Consider the following 27,207-nt stretch of genomic DNA (forward strand, 5'->3'; position numbering starts at 1 on the left):
TTTTTTTTTTTTTGAGATGGAGTCTCACTCTGCCCCCCAGGCTGGAGTACAGCGGCATGATCTCAGCTCATTGCAACCTCCGCCTCCCGGGTTCAAGCGATCCTCTCACCTCACCTAACAAGTAGCAGGGATCACAATAGGCATATGCCACCATGCCCTGGTAATTTTTGTATTTTTAGTGGAGATAGGGTTTTGCCATGTTGGCTGGTGTCAAACTCCTAGCCTCAGGCAATCCACCCGCCTTAGTCTCCCAAAGTGCTAGGATTAGAGGTGTGAGCCACTGTGTCTGGTCTATATAAATGTTTTCTATCGTCGTCATTATCATTATATTCTAGAGACATTAGAAAGAGGAGGTGAGAATAGCATGGCTGGCCTGGCCCTCCTGAACCTCTGCTGATAGCCAGGCTCCTTGGCAGCTTAGCCAGTTTTCTCTGAAGGGATCCTCACACTCACACAATGGTTGTGCCATTTCGAGTCCTTAATATAGTCAGTCAGCCTGCCAGTATCCCCAAGGATTTAGGTCACATGGGGGGGGGGTGAGAAGAAAGACAGCCTGGACACCTCTCAGGATGCCAGGATGCAAAGTGTCACTTTCCGTATCTTTGCCTGGGCTTCAGGACTGGCCCTCAGCCACATGTCAGTACTTTGTTTTGAAGATTAGATATGAGCCTGTGCTCTACTACTTGCAAGCCGTGGGGAGGTGGCTTCACTCCCTGAACCCCAAGTATCCTTGTTTGCAAAATGAAGCTATTGATATCTACCCTGATTGCCTTACAAGGATGCAGTGAGAGTCAAATGTGAACATGGCCAAGAGGACATTCTGCAAGCTATAAAGCTTGCTGGGTGTAGTGCTGTCTCTGCACAACCCAAGGATGCCTTCCTCAGAAATCCATTGTATCCAAGTTCAAGTCCATGATCCCTTATCTGAATACTATAAGACCAGAAATGTTCAGAATCCAGAATGTTTTAGATTTTGCAAGGACAATATATTAGGTCTCGGTGAGCTCCAGACAGCTTCCTGTAGTCAAACACTATCTCTCCAGCAGATTCTGTGAAAACTCACACTCTGTGGGACAAATATTTTAAAACACTTCATGTCAGTTTAGGTCAGGTTTTGCCATCTAATGAATTTTGATGTCAAGCTTATGAAAATAATGGATTATCAGAATTTTTTTTGGATCTGGAAACTTCAGATACAGCATGTGGACCTGTGTACTCTGCCATGAATGTCAGGTGAATCTTGTATGTTCTTTCCTGAGAAGGTTTTCATGAGTGATGATGGATTTGTATGCTCTTTTTTTCCAAGAAGGTTTTCCTGAGTGATGATGGATTAGTATGCTTTTTTCCCAAGGAACACAGTTAGCGTTTAATACAAATCACCAGTGTCTTAACCCAAAGGAGCTATAGTGGGGGCACTTTTGGGCTCCCAGTAGTGCAAGTCAGGGAGCTGCCTAGGAGTAAGAGGACTTGCAACTCTGTCCACCTCCACCCTAAGCCTAGATCCTAGGGCTAAGGACCTTGATAGTGTGATAAGAAGCAGAGCTGAGAAACAGTGAAGCATTTTGGATGAAATGGGAAAAGTGACTTCCCCAGTGAAGGAAGAGTTGATGAAAGTATTAAATAGGAGCTTCATTTCCCTATAGTGATAAACTGAGAGGTGGGGGCAGTGATGAGATAATTTATTGTCTTGAGGGTTAAGAGAAGAGATTGGAACTGATGCATATAATTCAAAACTACCACCAGCCCTGATGTGCATATTTTCCAACATTTCTATGTAAAATGCCCAAAGTGTAGGGGTTTATCTGGCAGCCCTATTCTCCATTCCAGCCATCCATTCAGAGTGTGTGGTACTCAGTACATCCTGCAGGTGATACAGCTCTCAGTGTTGTGAGCTGGTTTCCCTGAGCAGGTAGAGTATATGGGTTGGCCGGGCGCACGGGCTTATGCCTGTAATCCCAGCACTTTGGGAGGCTAAGGCAGGTAGACAACTTGAGGTCAGGAATTTCAGACCAGCCTGGCCAACATGGTGAAATCCCGTCTCTACTAAAAATACAAAAATTAGCCAGGCATGGTGACACATACCTGTAATCCCAGCTACTCAGGGGCTGAGGCACGAGAATCGCTTGAACTCAGGAGGCGGAGGTTGTAGTGAGCCGAGATCCGCCACTGCACTCCAGCCTGGGTGACAGAGCAAGACTCTGTCTCAAAAAAAAAAGAGAGAGAGTATATGGGTTACTACTTGATATGATTAGTGGGATCACAGAGGCCTTTCCAGTCTTCCAACACTTCTCCCCTCTAGTTGCCCTTTGATGTCATGCAAGCCCTTCCCCGAAGGTCCATGGTAAACACCACAGGGAGAGGCAACAAAGGAAGCCATCAGCATCCATGTATCCACCAAGACAAGACTTCAGAAGGAGCTTGGGGAATGCAGAGAGGTCCTCATTGGAGCAGGGGCCACTGTTCAAGAAGGCAGCTTCAGGTCAGCGTCTGCAGCAGGCCCTAGCCGGGGCCTGCAGAGAGGCATGTTAGAAAGGGAGGCAGGGAAGTATCCAGCAGCCACAACCTGGATCAATCACTTCATTCACTAAGTTAGACTTAGTATTGCTCATGGAGGAGGCAAGGGAGCAGGCGACTGGGTGGAGGGACATCCTAGATGACTCAAGTGAAATGCTCTTCAAGCCAAGTTGCTAGTGTCCACTTGTCTCAAGACACACACACAGGGAAGCCCTCTCCCCTACACTTTTTTCTTCTTCTTTCTTCCCCAGGATGTTCCTCCGCTTTCCCCAGAGTGTCTTTCCCAGAGCAGTTGGGCTTGGAGCTATAAACAACTTTATACTTTTTAAAGTATGTGGTGAAGGAGCAGAAGTGAGCCAAGCCCCTAGGAGAGAAAGTATCTGCTCAGCCCCCTGGTTAGCCCTCTTAAGGGCAGTCAGCTTCATGGAGAAGAACATTCTGGGAATCCTGAGACTGCAGTTTTAGTTCCAGCTTTTGCCACTAGTTACCTTTGAGGTCTTGGAGAGGTCAGATCCCTTTACCTGGGACTCTTGTGAAAATTGATCAGTTAGTTTAGGTGCTCACTCAAGCCACTACTGAGGACTAATTCTCTGCTTGACACACTAGTTCAAAGGAAGGCATAACTGGGCAGGCCCTGAAAGCTGGTTAGCATGTGGTAAAATGGGGGTTCTTGCTACATTTGATGGTTACTCCGTACAATGGTGGGGCAGAGACAAGGTAGCATGGGACAGTGGTTAAGAATATGGGCTTTGGTGTCAGTCAGTCCCAGGCTCAAACCCTGATCCCACAGTTTACCAGCTGTATTACATTGGGCAAGTTAACTTTTTTGGGTTTCAGTTTTGTCTTCTTTAAAATGGCATTAGAACAGTTGCCTGCATTTTAGGGCTGTAGATAAGAGAGTCTTTTTTGGGGGGGATAGAGTCTTGCTCTTGTTGCCCAGGCTGGAGGGCAATGGCATAATATCGGCTCACTGCAACCTCCGCCTCCCAGGTTCAAGTGATTCTCCTGCCTTAGCATCCTGAGTAGCTGAGATTATAGGTGCTTGCCACCACGTCTGGCTAATTTTTGTATTTTTAGTAGAGATGGGGTTTTGCCATGTTGGTCAGGCTGGTCTTGAACTCCTGACCTTGTGATAGGCTCCCTCGGTCTCCCAAAGTGCTGGGATTACAGCTGTGAGCCACCTTGCTGGGCAAGAGAGTCCTTTTAAGATGTTTCACACAACAGTGAGTGCTCTGGGTTATTTGTTGTTATAGTAGTAGTGTTAATAGGCTGCATAAAATGGGATTGAATGCTAATGTTTCCTTCCAGGCACATTTCAGAAAAGCCCAAGCCTTAGCCACCCTAGGCAAGGTGGAGGAGGCACTAAGGGAGTTTCTCTACTGTGTATCCCTTGATGGAAAGAACAAGAGAGCAAGAGCTGAAGCCCAAAGAGTGAGTTGAAATGACATCAGGTCCAGCTGCCTAATGGACCCTCACCTCTCTGTCTTCTCTAGGAAGGGGAGTGAGCGTGCTTGTCTCCCTGGCATTTGGGGTCCTGAGTGGGTGGTTTCCTGGGTTAAGGGGACAAAACGGAGACGGGAGTGCTAACTGATTGCAGAAACACCAGAAACACCATCCTTCTGGTGTGTACGATCAGATTGGGCAGTTCCTACATTTTTGTAGAAGCCTGTGAGGAATGTTCTTGCTTGACTCAGGGTCTGGATTGTCAGTGGGAGAAAAACCAAAATCAAGTACATTCACATGGGGATTGAGGTTCACTGAGGACATTCTGGCTGTTGATGAGAGATCCAGGGTGTGGGGCCGCCTGCCATTACATAACTTTTCTTTGGCTGAATCACAGTTTTCAGCAGCCACACAGGACAGCCAGCCCCTGGGAAGGGACGCTGGTCGTCTCCACCTCCCCTATCACCATACACAGAACTCCAACCTTCAGCTCCTTTGCTAGAAATAAAACACAACTGCCTCACAAATGCTAGTCAAGACTGTTACAATATAATCCAAACAGTCATTCCAACTCTTGGGTCCCAAGAGAATGTGGTAGTTATAAAAGAAAAATGGCACGAAATGCTGAGAGCATGAGTGAAGACTCAGGCATCTTCAATTCATGGACTTCGTTGTTTATTGTTTTACAATTGACTCTCCTGGTACCTGGCTAATCAGCCTGGAAGTTGGATTCTGACAGTTGGTGGTTGTCTCTGCTCTCCTTATGCCCCACCCCCTATTCCGCCGAGCCCCACGGTTTCTGTCCCAGTGTTGTGTGGCAGAGCAGTGGATGAAGAAAGTGAGCAAGAGACAGAACTGGTTTCTGAAGGCTCTAGAAAGGAATGGTTAGCAAAATCGATGAACTAAAGGAACTGGTTCTGGATTTTCTGTCTCTCACAGAGGATTTTCTTTCTGGGAAGTTGCTTGGAATTGGTTTGAGTATGTGGACAAGGTGTGATTGAGAGGAGTATGCTCGAAGCTGTGGACCCTTCTCCAAATCTCAAATGTAGACCATAGTGTGAGTAATGATAACAATAATAATAGCTAACATTTGTTGAGCATTTCCTCTGCACCAGACACTGTGCTAGACACTTTATGTGGAGTATGTAATTTAAACCCCGCTACATTCCTTTGAGGCTAGGTATGGTGATTCATCCTCAGGTTACACATGAGACAGATGAAGCTAGGTCTTGCTGACTTTCCCAAGGTCATGCATCTGGTGATTGGTGGGAAAGTATTAGAACCCAAGTCTATCTACTTCCAAAGCCTGGTCTGTTAGCTGCTCCGCCATCCTGCTTCCCATGAGGACATGGCCACAGCTTCAGCACTCACTGGTAGCAATGGAACTTTCCAGTTCTGGGATGAACAAAGGCAGTCAGAAGAAACTTGAATTTGGGGACAGAGTGTGCAAAGGCCAGCAGAGGCAAGTCTCAGACCCAAGGAGGAATGGTTTCTTGACTCGTGTTTGTTCATTTCCCAGTTGGCCTGAGATGTTCTTGGTATCATCAGTTGGGCTGACCTGTTTCTCCAGTCCACTTTTATAGACAAACCGTTGTCATTTCCACAGCTGCCTAATGGCTTTAGGCAAGGCATTGTGTAAAGCTCTGGAGACCCAAAGAGGCATAAGTCACAGTCTTAGCCTTCAAGGAATTTACAGTCTTGCATTTATTAACATAAATGCCAGATGATGCAAGCGAGCATATGCCCATGATGAGTGTTACAGAGTTCTGAAGTGAGCGTGAGAATTTAGAGGCAAATTTCCACGGAGTGTGATGAGGCCAGGGCAGTGATTAAGAACATCGAGAGTCCTCAGTTGTGTTTATTTACTAAAGCATTCCAGTTTCAGGGCTAAAGATTTGACAGAGATGGTGCAGGTTCAGTTGGCATTAATAAGCTGTCTTCAAACTCACAGGCCTGTGTTTCTTTTGAATGTTTTTACCTCAGATTCTTTTCCCTCCTTCTTGACCTATTTGGGTCTTTCTAAGACTGAGGCTGAAGTGGAATTGACTTTCATTCATGTGGAATGATCGTTCTCACTGAGAGTTGACCCCAGCTTTTGTTTTCCAATGCCATTGAGAAGGCCTGGAGAGAGATCTTAAGTAGTAAAATGAAGAAGGGAACTGCTACTGTTATTTCTGCTTTGTTTCTTTTGATTTCTGCCTTGGACTCCTTTTCCTTCCCACCACCCTCTGCCCTTTCATCCTGGAACCTTGTGATGCTCTGTGGCTGCCATTGAAGAGCATTATGCTCTTTTTGGGAGAATTCCAGGGATACTGTCTCCTCAGAACTGGTTTGGTCCTGTTGGGTCACTCGTTAGGGCTTCTGAGGGCCAACCTTGGCTCCTGTGGAGGAGGGAGCTCTGAAAGCTGACATTTATGGCCCTGGGTGCTGTGAGTACCTCCCCATCTCACTCCTTTGCCACATCATAACTGGAAAGTGTGTTTCTCAGAGCTGAAAGGAAACATAGGCATCAGTCTGAGGACTTTGGGCCTGAATGCTAGGCCTCTCCCTGGGCCCTGGGGTGGATAAGTGTTTTAATTCAATTCCATCCGGTGTGATGAGTATTTATTGGGTATCTGTTATGTGCCCTCTAGAAGCTGGCCACCTGGCAGGAGAGAAAGTCTTACATCTGTGACAACTTTCTAGGATAACATAACATGGTGCCTCTGTTGTTCAAGATGCTGTATTATGGTACACTCTTTACTGCATAGGACAGGACTGGAGTAGTGAGGGAAGGTAGCACTTGAGCTGAGCTTTGAAGGCTGAGCAGGGTTTGGCTTCATGGTGAGTGCTGGCATCTGTAGGAATATCATGAAGAGACTACGGGGGCCAGAGAATAAATCAAACTGGAGTTTGGGATTCTGTCAAATTTCATTGATCAATTAATACCCTGACTGTGCACCTTCAACACGGGACTGGAGCATGCAGGAGCTGCTGGGTGGTAAGCACTAGAACAGGTTTTTAGATGCAAAGTCACATGCTCTCCTTGTGTTACATGTTTCAGTGTATGGAAACACACACATACACACACAAACACATAATCCTTGCTGGTACAGGGGAAACTTGGGGCAGGAATGTGGACAGTGAATGGTGCAAGCTACATTAGAGTACGTGTCTAACCTCCCAGCTTATCCAATTGCAAGGGAAACCAGCAAGAGACAGAAACTTCCTTGCTCCTAGTACTTGAACTTAACCTAACATCCTCTCGGAAGCAAAGGCCAGAATAGGGGAGGTGATTGGGAGAAGAGGGAGGAAGCTGGAGTTCTGTTTTTCCTAACAATTAACTGCTCAGGTTCCCAGCTCTGAAGGGATTAAAGATCCAGGGGTGATGGTGGGGAGATGAGGAAGCAAAATGGGTAGTGGACAAAAGAAACAGTGAGGATCCTAGAAGACATCTGTAGACTTCTGCCTACTGAGGCATTATAAACTTCAAGTTCCCCAACTGAGGTTTCTCTCCTGACTTCACCTCTCTCTTTCCTCTTAGATGGGTTTTTTAATCCCACTGCAGACATTTCTGTGAAGTGTTAGCATCAGCGTGGTGACTCTTAACGTTGGCTAGGCAACAGAAGCATCTGTAGTGCTGTCTCAAAATCCAGATTCCTGGGCCACACTTCAGACCTGGGGGAGATGAGAGTAGAAAGTAGAGACCTAGATTTTTCATAAGTTCCCCACTTAATTCTGATACCCACTGAAGCGAGGACCCCTGCCCCAGTGTGGTGTGTTGGGGACACTGGTCAAAGGCTTCCTCCCTAGAATTCTGCCCTGCAAGCTGCCCCCCCTGCCCCTCCCCCCTTCACCTGGGCATCTGTAGAAACTTAAGTAGTGAAGTCTTCTGTTTTATGTACCAGCTTCTCCTTAGTTTCTTTTCACCAACTGTCCCCGGGGACTCTCAGGAACATTCTCCCAATATCCTGAAGCTGTTGGCACCTCACCCTAGATTAATGGAAGACGTAGAGTCAGTGACTACTGAAGTTACCAGCCATAATCTGCCAAGGTTGTTACAGGTAAAATTCAACTCACCCAGCTCGCTCATGACACTTCGTTTGGCTTTTTTGGGGGGCGAACGTGGAGAGTGAGCCCTCCCTCTCCTATTTTGGTGCCTGAGAAAGAAGAAACGGAGTCACTAGTGGCTCTGTTTTTGGCAGAGAACCTCCTAAAGATGAAGCTGTGCATTGCAGGCATGGTCTCAGAGTTATTCATTACACTGAAAAAAAGATTTGAATCAGGGTCTCGTTTTGTCACCCAGGCTGGAGTGCAGTGATGTGATCATGGCTTACTGCCTCAGACTCCTGGCCTCAAGAGATCCTCCCTCTTCAACCTCCTGAGTAGCTGGGACTACAAGCATGCACCACCATGCCTGGCTAAGTTTTTGTTTTTTTTTTTTTGAAGAGATGGAGCTTCACCATTTTTGCCTAGGCTGGTCTCAAACTCCTGGCCTCAAGTGATACTCCCAACTTGGCCTTCCAAAGTGCTAGGATATATAGATGTAGATATAGATATATATTTTCAGTTCTTGGTTAGATCCAGCCAAGAGAGAGATTTGACAAAACTAGAAAGGAATTGGCTTACTGCCCCTGGGCCATGCAATTTGGGTGGGTTTATAGGCTTCCGGGCAGAGTCTGGGAAGAGGGCCTGACAGTCTCTCCTTTAGAGCTTTTTGTTTGTTCAAGCTGCTAGCCCTTGAGTGCCAGCACAGATCCTGTGCAAAGACAACTCTGATCCCCAAATGGATGTAATTTTGTATTCCTGCACTATACCTTATACAGAAGTTAGCTTCCAATACCTATTTGTAACAGAAGAGGAAAGAAATGTTGGGAAAGAATGTGGAGTTGAAGGATGTGGGAGGAAGACAGATATTGGTGCCTTTCTTTGAAAACCAGGAAACAGAACACAGAGAGATGGGCCCCAGGCCCTGGCTGTCTCAGCAGAGGTTAAGTGGGCAGAAGTTGAGATCAGAAGCCCAGACTCCAAGGCAGAGTTTAGCACTGAATGTCTGGGCACCTTTAAGGGAGCAGTTTTCCCTCCATTCATGCTCGATGTTCTCCTGTGTATAAGCCCTGGGCTTTCATAAGGACTAAAATGCAGGTGTGTCCAACTTTTCTTTAAAAAAAGGCAGAACTTACAGGATCTCCTGAAATCAGAGAACCCCAGTAATTTCAATAATTAAGACCACTGTTACCTGACTGAGAATGCTAATACTGAACTCAAATGCTGGAGTGACTTCTAATTGCAGCTCCATCTGACAAGAAGAAAAATGCCAACCTTGGCTTTCCAGTGTGAACCAACTGAGGAACAAGGATTGGATTTCCACCCAAACTTTGCTTTGCAAAGCAGTATACTCCTGAGTGGCCAATGCCATGGGCTCTTGGAAAGTCAACGTTGTATTATTGCTATAGTGCTGGAGAAAACCCCAACTCCCCAAGTTAGAGACAGAGAACACCCACATTATTTTTCTCCTCACCTCATTGTCTTCTCCCAGCTATATGCTCCCCTTTTCCACCTGTCTACCGATTTTTTTTTTTGGTGTGGTTAGAGGGAAACAATAAGATGAATATTTTGACCTGGGGACTATGGGTTTAGATTAGAGAGGGGTTCTCCATGTAAATTTGCATAAACATATTGTTATTGCATTTCTTTCTAAATCCATTTTCAAATATCCATTTCCTGGGAAAATATTAAAAGGCTAGAGACATTATTGATATTTTTGCCAGGTGATTTTGCTTTTTTTTTTTTTAATGCTTGTCACCTCAAATCTAGTAAAAGGAATAGTTTGTACCTGGTTCATTTGACCAATGTAACATGTAGCCCTGGAGTATGAGGTAACTTGGCAGGCCATGAACAGACCTGTGCCAAAGCCCTACCAAGAGTCCTTTTGGAGCTGGAGTTTGGGAATCACAGATGGCTGTGAATGGCAGTGAAGGCGAGAGGAATTATTGAGTGACAGGATCTGGCCTCACTGTCTGCCTTGGTTTTGCTAAAGTGGTTACTGGGGAAAGATGTGATAGGAAGGGGAACTGGCGCTATCCCTGGCATTTCCCCTTTTTGCACCTATTTAAGGAGCCTCTCCTCCTACATACCTTCCGGTCCTTGTCTAGGGAAATTCCCTAACTCCGCCCAAGCTGGGCATGCCTTGGTTGCAGATGCTGTGTGGACAAGAAGTGGGAAACAATGTCTTATGACGGCCCCTCAGTTGAGCTCTGTGTCCACTATGCGATCAAGGGTGGGGATCAGGACTCTATAATTTCCTTTTGTTCCTCTGGGTAGCAATATCAGAGGACAATATTGGTCCTAAGAAGATTCTGATATTTGGCCCTTTCTTCATTCAGGACAATCTGGAGCTCCCACACTGTTCTAGTCAGGAGGAAGCAGCAGCCAGGGGAGATGGCAGCAGTCCGAAGAACCCAGCTAAGGTGAAGGGGGATGGTCAGCAGCACCATGTGAAAGACCAAGAGGAAGAGGAGGGGAAGCAGGTTGCTGCCTCTCCAGAAGCTGCTTCCAGCAAGACTGGAAAATGCCAGGGAAAGAAAAGGAAATATTGCCAAAGTGATGTCCAAGATGACACAGGGATGTCTAATAAAGCCTCCAAGCAAGGTACTGGCTCTACACAGGGAGAAGGTAGCTGGGAGGAGATGCCTGGGCTCACCAATATATACAAGTTACTTAACTCTGTCTGGGGGCTCCTTAGGCTCTGGGTGTGTGGCCCTGCTGTGGCATTTACTAGCTGTGTGACCTCAGAGATTGCTATGAGGCTTCTGTGAGATCATGCACAGTGCCTAGCACACTATAATAAGTGTTCAATACTAATTATTAATATAATGGAAAGCCAAGGCATCAGATCAAGCACAGTATCAACTAATGACATTCCATACCCATGAGGGTGCCACTTCCTTCCAGGCCAACCTCTCACTATCCCCATCCCCATTCTAGGAATGCAGGATGAGGGAAGTGAGATCAGGCCTCACCCTGATCATTCCCAGCTGTGTTCCCATAGGTAGGCATGTGAAAAGCAGCAGCTGTGGCTTGCTATCTTACCAAGAGAGGTTGGCAGTGCCAAGATTCAGTTTTAGCTTTGAAGGCCTGGCTCAGTCCATTGAGTTGCTGTAGCTTCTGCTGTTGAAAGAGGTGCCTGATGCATTTGAATGAAGTCCCCCAGGGCTCCTGGGCATTTCTTGACCTGCATTTCTCTTTCTGTGGGGGGCTGCTGGAAACCTCTGAGAGCCTACTTCGGAGTATTCCATTCTTAACTGCTCAGGTGTCCAGTAAATCAGCTTTCTGAGAGGTGGTGAGAGTGGCAAACTGAAAAACGCATTGGCTTCTTTGGCCTCAGAAGTACTATCAAGGAAACCAGGGTAGCTCCAGCGCTGACTTCTTGCTTTCTAACTCGCAGATCCTCCCACTGATCAGGGGGCCACACCTGCTCTCAGTTTACCACTTGCATCCTTCGACGCATCTGACCTTGAATGCGCTCTATGTATGAGGTATGTCCTGTGTACTGTCATTGACCGCCCGATGTTTCTTCATCTCTGGTGTCTGAACCTTTCTGCTAGTGACCTACTGCTGGGTTAGTTAGCATGCAAAAAGCATAGCTCTAACGGAATAGAAATCACAACATGGTGAAACCCTGTCTTTACTAAAAACACAAAACTTAGCCAAGTGTGGTGGCACAGGCCTGTAATCCCAGCTACTTGGGAGGCTGAGGCATGTGAATCGCTTGAACTGGGGAGGCAGAGGTTGCAGTGAACAGAGATCACACCACTGCACTCCAGCCTCTCCAAAAAAGAAAACAAAAAAAGACATATTCAGACATATTAAGCCCAGTGGGCCATCGGTTTGTGACCTGTGAATAGACGATTCCCTTCCCACTCTCTAGGTTTTTCCAAGTCAGGAGTCAGGAATGCAGGTAATGCAGTCTGTGGGCAGGGGACACAAGCTGACCCAAGTGACAATCAACGTTCCCTATTCTTGGGAAGCCACGTGGTGGGGCTGACTGGCTTTTGTTTTGTGTTGTGCCATGAATATTAGTAGTGGGCCTGAGATACTTAGCCAGGTATCTCCCTGCCAACAAGTGCCACATCATCTCTGTTTAGTCAGATCTCTGGAGAGGCAAATTATCCGCATGCTCCCCTACCCCAAAAGAAAGATGCTATGATTATGGTGTGTGTAACCATATACAATTTTTTTTTTTGAGATGGAGTTTTGCTCTTGTTGACCAGGCTAGAGTGCAATGGCACGATCTCGGCTTACCACAACTTCCGCTTCCCGGGTTCAAGCAATTCTCCTGCCTCAGCCTCCCAAGTAGCTGGGATTACAGGCACCCACCACCATACCTGGCTAATTTTTTGTATTTTTAGTAGAGATGGGGTTTCTCCATGTTGGTCAGGCTGGCCTTGAAATCCTGACTTAAGGTGATCCACCCGCCTTGGCCTCCCAAAGTGCTGGGATTACAGGTTTGAGCCACCGCACCTGGTCTTATTTTTTTTTTTGAGACGGAGTCTCGCTCTGTCACCCAGGCTAGAGTGCAGTGGCGTGATCTCGGCTCAGTGCAACCTCTGCCTCCTGGGTTCAAGTGATTCTCCTGCCTCAACCTCCCGAGTAGCTGAGACTACAGGCGCATGCCACCACACCTGGCTAATTTTTTTATATTTTTAGTAAAGATGGGGTTTCACCCCAGGATAGTCTCGATCTCCTGACCTTGTGATCCACCCACCTTGGCCTCCCAAAGTGCTGGGATTATAGGCATGAGCCACCGTGCCCAGCCTACAATTTTTAAAAATTGCTTACATATGTTTGATTTCACAGCTGTAACTTAGTGGCTAAGAGGAGAGGCTCCCTGGCTTTACTAGCTGTTTGACCTGGAGAGAGTGACATTCTCTGCTACTGTTTTCTTGTCAGTAAAATAGAGAACGGTTGTACCTACTCCATGGGGTTTTCATGATTAATTGAGAAAAGTGTATTTAACACCTGGAATAGTGCCTGGCATGTAATAGATACTCAGTAAATGTTAACTGTTTTTTTTCCTTCTAGACCAGAGATCAAGAAGGAAACTTTAGGTCTATGGACCTCTGAGGAGGTTCTATGTATGGATTCTAATAGATGTATGAATGCCCCAAAGTTACATGTTAAAGTGTGTGAGTTTTCCAGGACAAGTTCCACATCCTTCAGCAGATTCACAAATGTGTCTGTTTTCCAAAAGAGCATTAAAAGGAGGCTGAGATATTTGCACAGAAATTAAGATGGTTGTCGCTGTTGGTTGCACTGGCGGGTCCTGCGGGCTGTGGAGCTTCCAGATCAACTACAAGAACACACCAGCAATCCTGAGAGGACCCACAGTCCCTCTGAAGGAAGCAGGTTGCTTCTGCACGACCCAGGGGACACCCCAAATACTCTGGGAGGCAAATAGCCTCGGGCAAGTTCTCAAGCCTGTCTCAGCCTCCACCTGGAAACAGACCCAGAGCTCTTGGACAGGGCATGGTGGGAGTAAGACTGGTCCTTTGGTTTGTGTAGGAGCTGGGTGAGGCCTGTGACTGCTGTATTTCCCTAACTTCCCTGACAACCTGCATGACTCAGCAAAGGCAGCCATAATCCTCCTAGGGACACAGCTCCAGTGACCTGGGAATCTCACCGCCATCCCCCACAGCAGCTACAGCAAGACCTGCCCAAAGAGAGTCTGGGCTCAGACATACCTAGCCCTGCCCCTACCTGATGATCCTTCCCTACCCACCCTGGTAATGGAAGACAAAGGGCATGTAATCTTGAGAGTTCTAAGGCCCCACCCATGCTTTGTCCCTCTCCACATTACTACAGCTAATGCTTTCTGGAAAGCTCACCTCCTGGCAGGAGGCCAACCAGCAGAAAAATAGAGCATTAAACCACCAAAGCTAAGGACCCTCACAGAGTCCATTGCACCCTCTGCCACCTCCACCAGAACAGGTGCTGATATCCACTGCTGAGAGACCCATAGATGGTTCATATCACAGGACTCTGTGCAGACAGCCCCCAGTACCAGCCCAGAGCCGGGTAGCCTTTATTGGTGGCTAGACCCAGAAGAGAGAGAACAGTCACTGCAGTTTGGCTCACAGGAAGCCCCATCCGTAAGAAAAAGGGGAGCGAGTACTACATCAAGGGAACACCTCATGGGACAAAAGAATCTGAACAACAGCCTTCAGCCCTAGACCTTCCCTCAACAGCTTTCAGCCCTAGACCTTTCCTCTGACAGAGCCTACTCAAATGAGAAGGAACCAGAAAACCAACCCTGATAATATGACAAAACAAGGCTCTTCAACACCTTCAAAAAAATCACACTAGTTCACCAGCAATGGATCCAAACCAAGAAGAAATCCTGATTTGCCTGAAAAAGCATTCGGGAGGTTAGTTATTAAGCTAATCAGGGAGAGACCAGAGAAAGGCAAAGCCCAATGCAAGGAAATCCAAAAACTGGTATAAGAAGTGAAGGGGGAAATATTCATGGAAATAGATAGCTTAAAGAAAAAGCAATAAAATATTCAGGAAACTCTGGACACACTTTTAGAAATGTGAAATGCTCTGTGAAGTCACAGCAATAGAATTGAACAAGTAGAAGAAAGAAATTCAGAGCTTGAAGACAAGGTCTTCAAATTAACCCAATCCAACAAAGACAAAAAGAGTAAGAAAATATGAACAAAGCCTCCAAGAAACCTGGGATTATGTTAAATGACCAAATCTAAGAATAATCAGTGTACCTGTGGAAGAAGAAAATTCTAAAAGCCTGGAAAATATATTTGGGGGAATAATTGAGGAAAACTTCCCTGACCTTGTGAGAGACCTAGATATCCAAATACAAGAAGCAAAAAGAACACCTGGGAAATTCATTACAAGAAGATCCTTGCCTAGGTACATTGTCATCAGGTTATCCAAAGTTAAAATGAAGGAAAGAATTTTAAGAGCTGTGAGACAGAAGCACCAGGTAATCTTCAAAGGAAAACCTCCCAGATTAACAGCAGATTTCTCAGCAGAAACCTTAAAAGCTAGAAGGGACTGGGGACCTATCTTCAGCCTCCTCAAACAAAACAATTACCAGCCAAGAATTTTGTATCCAGTGAAATTAAGCATCACTTACTTGTGAAGGAAAGATAGTCATTTTCAGACGAACAAATGCTGAGAGAATTCAGCATTACCAAGCTACCACTACAAGAACTGCTAAAAGGAGCTCTAAATCTTGAAACAAATCCTGGAGACACATCAAAACAGAACCCTCTTTAAAGCATAAATCACATAGGACCTAGAAAACAAAAATACAAATAAAAAATCAAAAACAAAAAACAAAGTACATAGGCAACAAAGAGCATGATGAATGCAATGGTACCTCACATTTCAGTACTAACATTGAATGTAAATGTCCTAAATGCTCCACTTAAAAATACAGAACATCAGAATGGATAAGAACTCACTAACCATCTGCTGCCTTCAGGAGACTCACCTAACACATAAAGACTCACACATAAACGTGAAGTAAAGGGGTGGAAAAAGGCATTTCATGCAAATGGACACCAAAAGCAAGTAGGGGTAGCTATTTTTATATCAGACAAAATAAACTTTAAAGCAACAGCAGTTAAAATAGACAAAGAGGGACACAGTATATAATGGTAAAAGGCCTTGTCCAACAGAAAAGTATCACAATCAATCCTAAACATATATGCACCTAACACTGGAGCTCCCACATTTATAAAACAATTACTAATGGACCTAAGAAATGAGATAGTAATACAATAATAGTGGGGGACTTCAGTACTCCACTGACAGCACGAGATAGGTCATCAAGACAGAAAGTCAACAAAGAAACAATGGATTTAAACTATGACTTGGAACAGATGGACTTAACATATACATACAGAATATTTCATCCAACAGCCATAGAATATATACATTCTATTCAACGGCGCATGGAGCTTTCTCTAAGATAGACTATATGAGAAGCCATAAAGCAAGCCTCAATAAATTTAAGAAAACTGAAATTATATCAAGCATTCTCTGAGACGACAGTGGAATAAAACTGGAAATAAACTCTAAAAGGAACCTTCAAAACCATGCGAATACTTGGAAATTAAATAACCTGCTCCTAAATGAGCATTGGGTCAAAAACAAAATCAAGATGGAAATTAAAAAATTCTTCAAACTAAATGACAATAATGACACAACCTATCAAAGCCTCTGGGATATAGCAAAGGCAGTGCTAAGAGGACAGGTATAGCTCTAAGCACCTACAGTACATCAAAAAAGTCTGAAAGAGCACAAACCAACAATCTAAGGTTCCTCAAGGAACTAGAGAAACAAGAACAAACCAAATCCAAACCCAGCAGAAGAAAGGAAATAACCAAGATCGAGCAGAACTAAATTAAATAGAAACAACAACAAGAAAATACAAAAGATAAACAAAAAGCCAGTTATTTGAAAAGATAAATAAAATTGATAGACCATTAGCAAGATTCACCAAGGAAAGAAGAGAGAAAATCCAAATAACCTCACTAAGAAATGAAATGGGAGATACTACAATTGACACCACTGAAATACAAAAGATCATTCAAGGCTACTGTGAACAACTTTATGCACATAAACTAGAAAACCTAGAAGAGGTGGATAAATTCCTGGAAAAATACAACCCTCCTAGCTTAAATCAGGAAGAATGAGATACCCTGCACAGTCCAATAACAAGCAGTGAGGTTGAAATGGTAATTTAAAAATTACTAACAAAAAAAAGTCCAGGACCAGACAAATTAATAGCAGAATTCTACCAGAAATTCAAAGAATTGGTACCAATCCTTTTGACACCATTCCACAAGATAGAGCAAGAAGGAACCCTCCCTAGTTCATTCTATAAAGCCAGCTTCACCCTAATACCGAAACCAGGAAAGGACAACCAAAAAAAGAAAACTACAGACTGATATATTTGATGAACATTGATGCTAAAATCCTTAACAAAATACTAGTTAACCAAATCCAACAACATATCAAAAAGATAATCCAGCATGATCAAGTGGGTTTCACACGAGGGATGCAGGGATGGTTTAACATATGTAAGTCAATAAATGTGATACACCACATAAACATAATTTAAAACAAAAATCATGTGATCATCTCAATAGATGCAGAAAAAACATTCAACAAAATCCAGCATCCTTTTATGATTAAAACGCTCAGCAAAATTGGCATACAAGGGACATACCTTAATGTAATAAAAGCCATCTATGACAAACACACAACCAATATAACACTGAATGGGGAAAAGTTGAAAGCATTCCCTCTGAGAACTGGAACAAGACAAGGATGCCCACTCTCACCACTGCTCTTTAACATAGTACTATAAATCCTAGCCAGAGCAATCAGACAAGAGAAAGAAAGAAAGGGCATCCAAATTGGTAAAGAGGAAGTCAAACTGTTACTGTTTGCTGACGATATGATCGTTTACCTCAAAAACCCTAAGGACTCTTCTAGAAAGCTCCTAGAACTGATAAAAGAATTCATCAAAGTTTCCAGATAAAAGATTAAAGTGGGGAAAGGACACCCTTTTCAACAAATGGTGCTGGGATAATTGGCTAGCCCCATGGAGGAGAATGAAACTGGATCCTCATCTCTCACTTTATACAAAAATCAACTCATGATGGATTAAGGACTTAAAGTCTAAGACCTAAAACTATAAAAACTCTAGAAGATAACATTGGAAAAACCCTTCTAGACATTGGCTTTGGCAAGGATTTCATGACCAAGAACCGAAAAGCAAATGCAATAAAAACAAAAATAGCTGGGACCTAATTAAACTAAATAACGTTTGCATGGCAAAAGGAGCAGTCTGCCTGGTAAACAGCCCAGAGAGTGAGAGAAAACCTTCACAATCTATACATCTGACAAAGGACTAATATCAGAATCTACAACCAACTCAAATAAATCAGTAAGAAAAAAACAATCCCATTAAAAGGTGGGCCAAGGACATGAATAGACAATTCTCAAAAGAAGGTATACAAATGGCCAACAAGCATATGAAAAAAATGCTCAGCATCACTAATGATCAGGGAAACGTAAATAAAAATGTGATACCATCTTACTCCTGCAAGAATGGCCATTAAAAAAGAGCCAGTAGATGTTGGCATGGATGTGATGAGTGAACAGGGAACACTTCTACACTGCTGGTGGGAATGTAAACTAGTACAGCCACTATGGAAAACACTGTGGAGATTGCTTAAAGAACTAAAAGTAGAAATACCATTTGATCCAGCAATCCCACTGAGTATCTACCCAGAGGAAAATAAGTCATTATTCAAAAAAGATACTTGCACATGTATGTTTATAGCAGCACAATTCACAATTGCAAAATTGTGGAACCAAACCAAATGCCCATCAATCATACTATGAAGCCATAAAAATGAATACATTAACAGCATTTTCAGTGACCTGGATGAGATTGGAGACTATTCTAAGTGATGTAAGTCAAGAATGGAAAACCAAACATTGTATGTTCTAACTGAAATGTGGGAGCTAAGCTATAAGGATACAAAGGCATACGAATGATACAGTGGACTTTGGGGACTTGTGGGGAAGAATGGAAGAAGGGTGAGGGATAAAAGACTACAAATATACAGTGCTGCACGCTACTTAGATGATGGTTGCACGAAAATCTCACAAATCACCACTACAGGACTTACTCATGTAACCAAATACCACCTGTGCCCCAATAGCTTATGGCAAAATAAAATAAATTTTAAGAAAGAAATGAAGATGGTTGACTTGAGAAAATATAACAAAAAGTCTTTTTATTTATTTAATTTTTAAAAATTAAGTTAAATTAATTTTTTTGAGACAGTCTCACTTTGTCACCCAGGCTGGAGTGCAGTGGTGTGATTTTATCTCACTGCATTCTCCGCCTCTTGGTTCAGGCAATTCAGCCTCCTGAGTAGCTGGGACTACAGGTGCCTGCCACCACACCTGACAAATTTTTGTATTTTTAGTAGAGATGAGGTTTTACCATGTTGGCCAGGGTGGTCTTGAACTCCTGACCTCAGGTGATCCACCTGCCTCGGCCTCCCAAAGTGCTGAGATTACAGGCATGAGCCACTGCGCCTGGCCTTAAAAAAAAGTCTTTTGATACACTTTATGGTGGGATCCAGCCAGCAGAAACTGCTCAGGTATTTCCTTGCCGTTTATGAGCACATACGCTTCTCCTATTGATCACGTGCATTTGTATTCTGAATGACTATTGTCGGAGGACGAAAAACGAGTAACACAGCCATTACCTGAAATGTGGACCTTCTTCTTTCTCTTAAAAAAATTTTTAAGTGCCAGATTTCCTCATAAGCTTTGGCAGACCTGATAACAAACAGCTCAGCAGGTGGAATGTTGAAGCACTCAAAGCAAGCCTCTTGCATACTGTCGGGAGTTGGTGTGGGTGGAGTGGACTAGGGTGGGAGGGGCTAGGTGAGCAGGTTCCTTTCACTACTTCCCTAACCCCCTCAGGACAGAATGGCAGGTGGGCTCTGGTAAAGCCAAGGTAGAGGATAGAGAAATCCTGTTTCCAGGTAGAGCAGTGGGCTCCTGCAGGTAACACCATTGTGGTTCTAAGCCCATGATGTGAGCTGTGGAGTAGACTTGACTTAGGTTGCACAGAGAACAGGTCTTTGTTGTATGTATCCTTCTTAACACTCCCCTCAACATCCAGGGGACAAGAAATCAAACATACAGACTCATCCTGTTTGTGATTTCTCTGAAAACTAAGAATCCTGAGGTGTAAGTTGTTTTGTTCCTCTGCTTTCTCCCTTTCATCTTGTTTGTCCTTTATCTCAACAGGGGGCTTTGAAGGAGGGCTGGAAATTTGGTCCAAGAAATAAACACCAAGAGGATAAGACCCCCTTCGAGTTAGCTCGCTCGAAATTTAAAAGTCATCATTTCCCTTATCCTGCCCCTCTGTTCTAACTGAGACTTCAAACCAAAAACCCCTCTGTGCCTGGAGTAGCCATTGCCTAGGCTGCGAAGTTATAGCTGGCCTCTCACTGCTTGATGGTGATAAGAAGCCTGCTAAATCTAGAAAGAACTTTGGATCTTGAGGTTCTGAAAACTGCAGCCATCAGTTAGAAGTATGTAGTTCCTTTTTCAACAGGGTTTGTCTCTCAGTTAGACATCAGATGTTGACAGAGGCTATTTCTTTTTTTTTTTTCCTGGTTTTTTTTTTTTTTTTTTTTTTTTTGAGACTGTCTCGCTCTGTTGCCAGGTGCCAGGCTGGAGTGCAGTGGGGTGATCTCGGCTCACTGCAACCTCCGCCTCCTGGGTTCAAGCAGTTCTCCTGCCTCAGCCTCCCGAGTAGCTGGGACTACAGGTGCGTGCCATCATGCCCAGCTAATTTTTGTATTTTTAGTATTTTAGTATTGTATTGGGGTTCTACCAAGTTGGCCAGGATAGTCTTGATCTCTTGACCTTGTGATCTGCCCACCTTGGCCTCCCAAAGTGCTGGGATTACAGGTGTGAGCCACTGCGTCCGGCCAACAGAGGCTATTTCATACACATGCTTCAGCTTGAATTTTTATGATAGCCTTGTAAAAGCTTTTTTTTTTTTTTTTTTTAAACAGAGCCTTGCCCTGTCACCCAGGCTGGAGTGCAATGGCACAATCTCGGCTCAATGCAACCTCTGCTTCTGGGTTCAAATGATTTTCCTGCCTCAGCCTTGCAAGTAGCTGGGATTACAGGCGTGCGCCAGCACACCCAGCTAATTTTTGTATTTTTAGTAGAGACGGGGTTTCACCATGTTGGCAAGGCAGATGGATCACAAGGTCTCAAACTCCTGACCTTGTGATCCACCTGCGTTGGCCTCCCAAAGTGCTGGGATTACAGGCTTGAGCCACCGCACCTGGCCTAATTTTTGTATTTTTAGTAGAGACCGGGTTTCACCATGTTGGCCAGGCTGGTCTTGAACTCCTGACCTTGTGATCCACCTGCCTCGGTCTCCCAAAATGCTGGGATTACAGGCATGAGCCACCGCACATGGCCAAAAAAGCTTTTGATTCCACCTCCCTTTAGTGTTTTTCTTCTCTTTCTTGTTAGGAATATGATTGGGTTCTCTTTTTTACCCTCACGTGTCTTTGGGAGAGAACGTCTAAGAGTAAAGATAGTCTGAAGCAATCTGTGTGGGTCATGAAACTAGACATTTGTACGACTTTGTGCAGGTTTCTAGTATGAAATCCAGTTTCATGGTGCTGCATTGGTAGAAAGACAAATTAGAGTGTGAATTTGTATATTCGGATTCTAGAGAGAAAATGAGGAGGAGCAGGTTGTAAGTTCCACGTGGAAAAGGGTGGAAAGAGTGAATAAAACAATAATTGGAGGTGTGTAAATGAGGACCTTTCCAATGTCCAAGTCTCCTTTGCTGAACTGGGAGAGCTCTGCTGAGGAAAGTTACCCCCTAACTTCAACACTTCAGAACCCTGCCCCTCAATCCTTAGTGATTGCAAATCCTCCTTTGACATTTTTCCCTTGTGTGGCTATCCTATCTGTTGGGGGCCACCTCTGAGGCTTCTGTGGAGCAGAACTTTTAGGGTGACAAGAACATTTTGAGATGTATAGTAAGAATGTTTGATATTTGAACCAGTTATCTAATGTCCCAGTGACCTCTTTGTCAATTCTAACAAGAATCGTTATATTTAACCTAGTTTTAGTTACTCAAGTAGCTGGGTGTTAAGGAGTCAGTTCGCTCTCATTCTCTCTCTCTCTTTCTCCCTCTCCTTCTCCCCTCCCTCCTTTCCTTCTCCTTCCCTTTTTGCTCTCATTTGATAGGAAGAGAACACAATACAAGGATGTAACTGGTGGGAAAAGATAGCTATTTCCAGACAAGACAAACATTTTATCCTGGCTGACATCAAACTGCAAGCATTTATTATTGCTGTTGTTTACTCCATCACTGTAACAATGTAAAATTTTTTTGTGTGAGAAAATTTGGCCCTGCTCTGATTTATAAATACCTCTTGGAGATGTTTTCTGAAATTGTTACCTAAAGTGGTAAATAAAAAGGAATTCTAGTCAGGTTCCCCCCCCACCCCCACCCCCATCTCTTTCTCAAAAGGAGGGAGAGAGCAGAAAGTGGGGGAGAGAAGGGTGCGGATGAGTGTGTGCATCTACATGTAAATGGATGATGTCTATTTGGATGCAGAAATACATACACATAGTTGTTGCTGTATCATAGAGTGAAGGAGAAAGATGGGCTTGGGAGTCAGATCTGACTTTACATCCCAAAGCCCTGCTACTTAACCAGGTAGCTGTGTGATCTTGGGCAAGTTATTTAACCCGCCTGAGTTTAAATTTTCCCAGTAGTAAAATGAAGCTAATCATAATTACCACCTCTTAATATACAAAGTGAAGTATTGACTCACTAATAAATACAGCCAGAGAAATATATTCCATCTGTTCCAGTCACTTTACTCAGGCCGTGCAGAGAAGCAGAGTAGCCCTAAATATAGAAGTGAGTATTGAAAAGTGTGATGTATTCTAAGCATCTAAACCTTGAACTATTTCAAGGCAATAATTATGCAGCATCTGTGGCCGCATTTGTGTTTGCTATCACTCAGTCAGGGGCATTTTAATCATAGCTCTTGCTAAGACATTGCTGTGCCCTTTTGGGTGTGTTTTATTCATCTGCTCACTAAATGTCAGTATTTATTGTAATTAATTAGCCAGCTATATCTTTGTTATTTTAGATAGATTATGTTGTTACATTCTTAAATGAACAATAGGCCTAATAGTGAAATTCTCAGAAAAAATAGTTTTGCATATTATTTGTAGATACAGATTCATCAATAATCTTCATCATCAGTACCATCAAATAATATATGAGGCATTCAGATTCACAGGACTAAGTTACCAAGGAAATGAGATATTTTGGCTTAGCTGCTCTGATAATTAGATCACAGCAGTGGTTCCAAATCACACTTTTGCAAAACATTTTAAATTGTGAAATATACACAGTGGAAAAGTGCAGAAAGTATAAATATGCTCTCTTAACAAAATATTGTAGAGAAGATACTTATGTAACCCGTCTCAGTTCAAGAAATATTGCCAGGACCCAAGAAGCTGCCCGTCTGCCTCTTCCCAATCAGGACTATTCTCCCTATCGTGAACCACTATCTTGACTTTTATCTTGTTTCTCTTTATAGCATTACTACCCATATATGTATCTCCAAGTGATGCAACCTAGTTTTGCCTGTGTAAAAGCTTTATGTAAACTGAATCATCCAGAGTTTATTCCTTCAATCTGGCTTATTTTACTCAATATTAGGATTTATCCAAGTTGTTGCATGTTGGTGAAATTTGTTAATTTTCATTATTATATACTATCCCACTGTAGGAATCTTCCGCAGTCTATCAGTTCTCTTATGGATGGATGTTTGGGTTGTATTTAGTTAGGGGATATCATGGGCAGCATTGTTATAAACATTGTTTACACCTACTGGTGCATATAAATGTTCATTTTCTGTTGGCTTCCCTCTTTTTCTTACTGACTTCTAGGGGCTCTATGTATGCTCTAGATACAAGTTATTTGATAGTCATGTGTGTTGCAGATACTTTCTTCTACTCTGGCTTGCCTTTCTGCCTTCTTAATGACATTTTTTGATGAACTTAAAAGCACTTCTTCCTTTTCTTGAGAGGGAGTCTCGCTCTGTCACCCAGGCTGGAGTGCAGTGGTGCTGTCTCAGCTTACTGCAACCTCTGCCTTCTGGATTCAAACGATTGTCCTGCCTCAGCCTCCTCAGCAGCTGGGATTACAGGCACGTGCCACCATGATTGGCTAATTTTTACTGCATTTTGCCCTGTTGGCCAGGCTGATCTTGAACTCCTGACCTCAGATGATCCACCCACCTCAGCCTCAAAGTGCTGGGATTACAGGCATGAGCCACTGCTCACAGCCAAAAGCTCTTCATTTTAATGCAGTCAAAATTATCAGTCTTTTCATTTATAGGTAGAGTTTGTGTCACAATTCATTTTTTTACCTTCAGGTCATAAAGATATTCTCCTATTTTATCTTTATTTACTTTTATTTAACTAATTAATTTATTTGAGACTCGGGGTCTCAAACTCCTGGTCTCAAGTGATCCTCTTGCCTCAGCCCTCCCCGCCAAGTAGCTGGGATTAGAGATGCAAGCAGCTGTGCCTGGCTGTTTCATCTTCTGAAAGTTTTATTGTTTTGCTTTTCACATTTATTTTTACAGCCCACATGGAATTGATTTTTGCAGATGATGTGAGACATGCTCCAATTCCATTTCCCCCTATAGATAGCCAACTCTACTAATACCATTTATTGAGAATGCTATTTATGTATTGAAAAATTTTCCCCATCTGCTTTGAAGTGCCACATTTGTCATAAATCAAGAATCCACGTCTGGACCTGTTTCTGGGCTTTCCATTCTATTCCATGTCTCTATTTGTCCTTGTGCTAGTCATATACTGTTTTAATCACCCCAGCTTTATATGTTCTGTTATCTGGTAGAGTGAGTCCTCCCACATCATTGCTCTTCAGACGTATCTTGGCTCTTGACCCTTTGCTTTTCCTTATAAAGTTTAGAAATCAACTTGTCAAGTTCCACAAAAACAAACAAATGAAATAGCTTGAGATTTTTTATTGGGACTTACTTACTTGTTTAATTTTTTTTTGATGAGGTGTTTGTAGCTTTTTCCAATAGAGGTCTCCTACGGCTGTTGTAAGATTTCTTCCCAGGCATTTGATTTTTAAAAACAGTTGTAAATGTTATCTTTAAGATGATGGCATTTCTAATATTTATTGCTGGTATATGGAACTATAATTGTGTGTGCACGTGTGTGTCTATTTAGTAACCTTGTTAATTCTGTTAATTCTTATTCTAATAATAATTTGTAGATTCTTTTAGATTTTGCAACTTCATCATCATATCATTTGGGAATAATGACAGATTTGGTTTTTGCCTTTCCAGTTCTCATATATTTTTTTCTTGCCTTAGTGCACTGGGACCTCCATCATGAATAGTTTTGTTTTGTTTTGTTTCGTTTTTTAAAAAAAACAACTTTGCTTTTTGGCTAATTTGATAACTACAATTTATTAATTTTAATTAATTTGTGAAAGTACTTTTTAAACAGAATCATAAAATTCAAAAAATGCCAAAAAGGTGAATATATGAAAAGTCTCTCTCCTACTCCAGACCTCCACTGGCTTGTTAAAAATATCCCATCTCTGCTTGTCTCGTTGACCTGCTGAATCTGGAACTTTAGCCAGTGGAGCTTCACCATGTATGTTTTTTTTAATGCTCCACAGGTAACTGATATTTGAAGACCAATACAGAAAGTTTGCCTATGCAGAGATTAGTGGGATTGTGTAATACAGTGATCCTCAACCTTGGCTGTACACCACCATGAGGCTTTAAAAAATTCCTGATGCCTTTGGGAGGCTGAGGTGGGAGGATCATGAAATCAGTTCAAGACCAGACTGGGCAACATGGTGAAACCCCATCTCTACTGATAAAAAAAAAAATACAAAAATTAGCTGGGCATGGTGGCTTGTGTCTGTAATCCCAGCTACCAGGAGGCTGAGGCAGGAGAATTGCTTGAACCCGGGAGGCGGAGGCTGCAGTGAGCCAAGATGGCGCCATTGCACTCCAGCCTGGCGCCTGCCGACAGAGAAAAACTCTGTCTCAAAAAAACAAAAAACAAAAAACTTTATTGATGCAAAATTGACATATAATAAATGGAACAGACTTAAAGTGTACAATTTTATAAGTTCTGACATATGTACACATTTATGAAACCATCGCCACAATCAAGATAGGAAACATACCCATCACTCCTGAATGTTTCCTCTTGCCCCTTTTTAAGCCCTCCTTCCTGGGTAGCTGGGACTACAGGCGCACCCCACCTCGCCCAGCTAATTTTTGTATTTTTAGTAGAGACGGGGTTTCACCGTGTTGGCCAGGATGGTCTCGATCTCTTGACCTCGTGATCCCCCCGCGTCGGCCTCCCAAAGTGCTGGGATTACAGGCGGGAGCCACCGCGCCCGGCCAATAAGGCTTTTTAAAGGTAAAGCTCCCCAAGTGAGTCTAATGCACAGCAATAGTTGAGAATTACTGTTGTCGGGCGGGCGCGGTGGCTCAAGCCTGTAATCCCAGTATTTTGGGAGACCGACGCGGGCGGATCACTAGGTCAGGAGATCGAGACCATCCTGGCTAACACGGTGAAACCCCCTCTCTCCAAAAAAAAAAAATTTAAAAAGAGAATTATTGTTGTAATAGAATAGGGACATGACTGGAAGTGGAAGTTGGATAGACTTTCATCTGTCAACAGTTGGCTGTGCACATTTAGACAAGTGACTTCAACCCCTGTGGACCTCAGGTTCATTCTAGTTAGTGGGTTCAATTTCTTCTCTAGTACTTTTCAACTGACGTGTTGATTCTTCTGCTCAGCCTGGCAGTGCTGGCCAGGCTGCTGGTGCACCTCCTGGCCACACGAGGGAGCCGTGCAGCTGGCAGCCTCTGACTTGCCACTGAACACTCCTGAGATCAAAATAGGCTGGTCAGGCAGGGGTCTTTCCGTTCTTCCTGTGCTCCTCCTCTTGGTGAGTGCAAGCCCTACTCGTCAATGGTCATCTTCAGCTACCCTCACTCACTGATCTCGCTGCAGGTGAGCCTTTTTTTTAAAGCAAAGCAAATCCATGAATCTCTGAAGGCACAGAACAGCTTTATAAAAGGATTCCCAAATTGCTTTGAAAACATCCTGCTCTCTCGAAGCAATTAAAATAGTACGGAATTGAAGTGTATGTATGTATACATATGTATGTACACATTTGTATGTATGTGTATATGGGTGTATATGCATCAATATAGATCCATATCTAGTCTATTTCAGTAAGCACACCAGCAATACTATTCTCCTGCCTCTATAAAAACAATTTTGAGATCCTTCAGGCATTAACATTGCTTTTATGAAAAGAGGAAGCAAGCTTAGCAAACAAAGTTTTTTTCCATGGTAATAGGATATAAAGTGCTTAAATGGGTAAATGTGTAAGAGAGACAGAGAGAGAGAGAGTGAGTGTGTGTGTATCTGTGTGTTTACATATACTCAAATGAACAGGTTGGCTAAATATTTTCAGAATGGAATTCATTCAGACACTCTGTGCATTAATCTCTATTTTTCTTAGACCAGACAGGGCAAAAAATCTGAATTTCCCAGAAGAGATAGACTAGA

At 43.4% G+C, this 27,207-nt stretch overlaps 1 protein-coding gene across 5 annotated transcripts in view; it reads left to right on the forward strand.

The window, feature by feature from the left end:
• Positions 1-27,207, forward strand: part of LONRF3 (LON peptidase N-terminal domain and ring finger 3) — a 43,848-nt gene that overhangs the window by 4,857 nt on the left and 11,784 nt on the right. Inside the window, exons 3-6 of one of the 5 annotated variants that reach the window (XM_032258351.1) lie at positions 3,823-3,945; positions 7,845-8,000; positions 10,323-10,587; positions 11,384-11,474. In XM_032258351.1, the coding sequence (XP_032114242.1) occupies positions 3,823-3,945; positions 7,845-8,000; positions 10,323-10,587; positions 11,384-11,474 (635 nt within the window). Of the gene's footprint in view, positions 1-3,822; positions 3,946-7,844; positions 8,001-10,322; positions 10,612-11,383; positions 11,475-27,207 lie in introns of all 5 variants that reach the window. The other 4 variants (XM_032258347.1, XM_032258348.1, XM_032258349.1 and 1 more) reach the window with 4 other exon arrangements.

This window comes from Sapajus apella, unplaced genomic scaffold, assembly GCF_009761245.1.
Source record: "Sapajus apella isolate SASKATOON/1434 unplaced genomic scaffold, GSC_monkey_1.0 scaffold102, whole genome shotgun sequence".
Classification (NCBI taxonomy): Eukaryota; Metazoa; Chordata; class Mammalia; order Primates; family Cebidae; genus Sapajus; species Sapajus apella.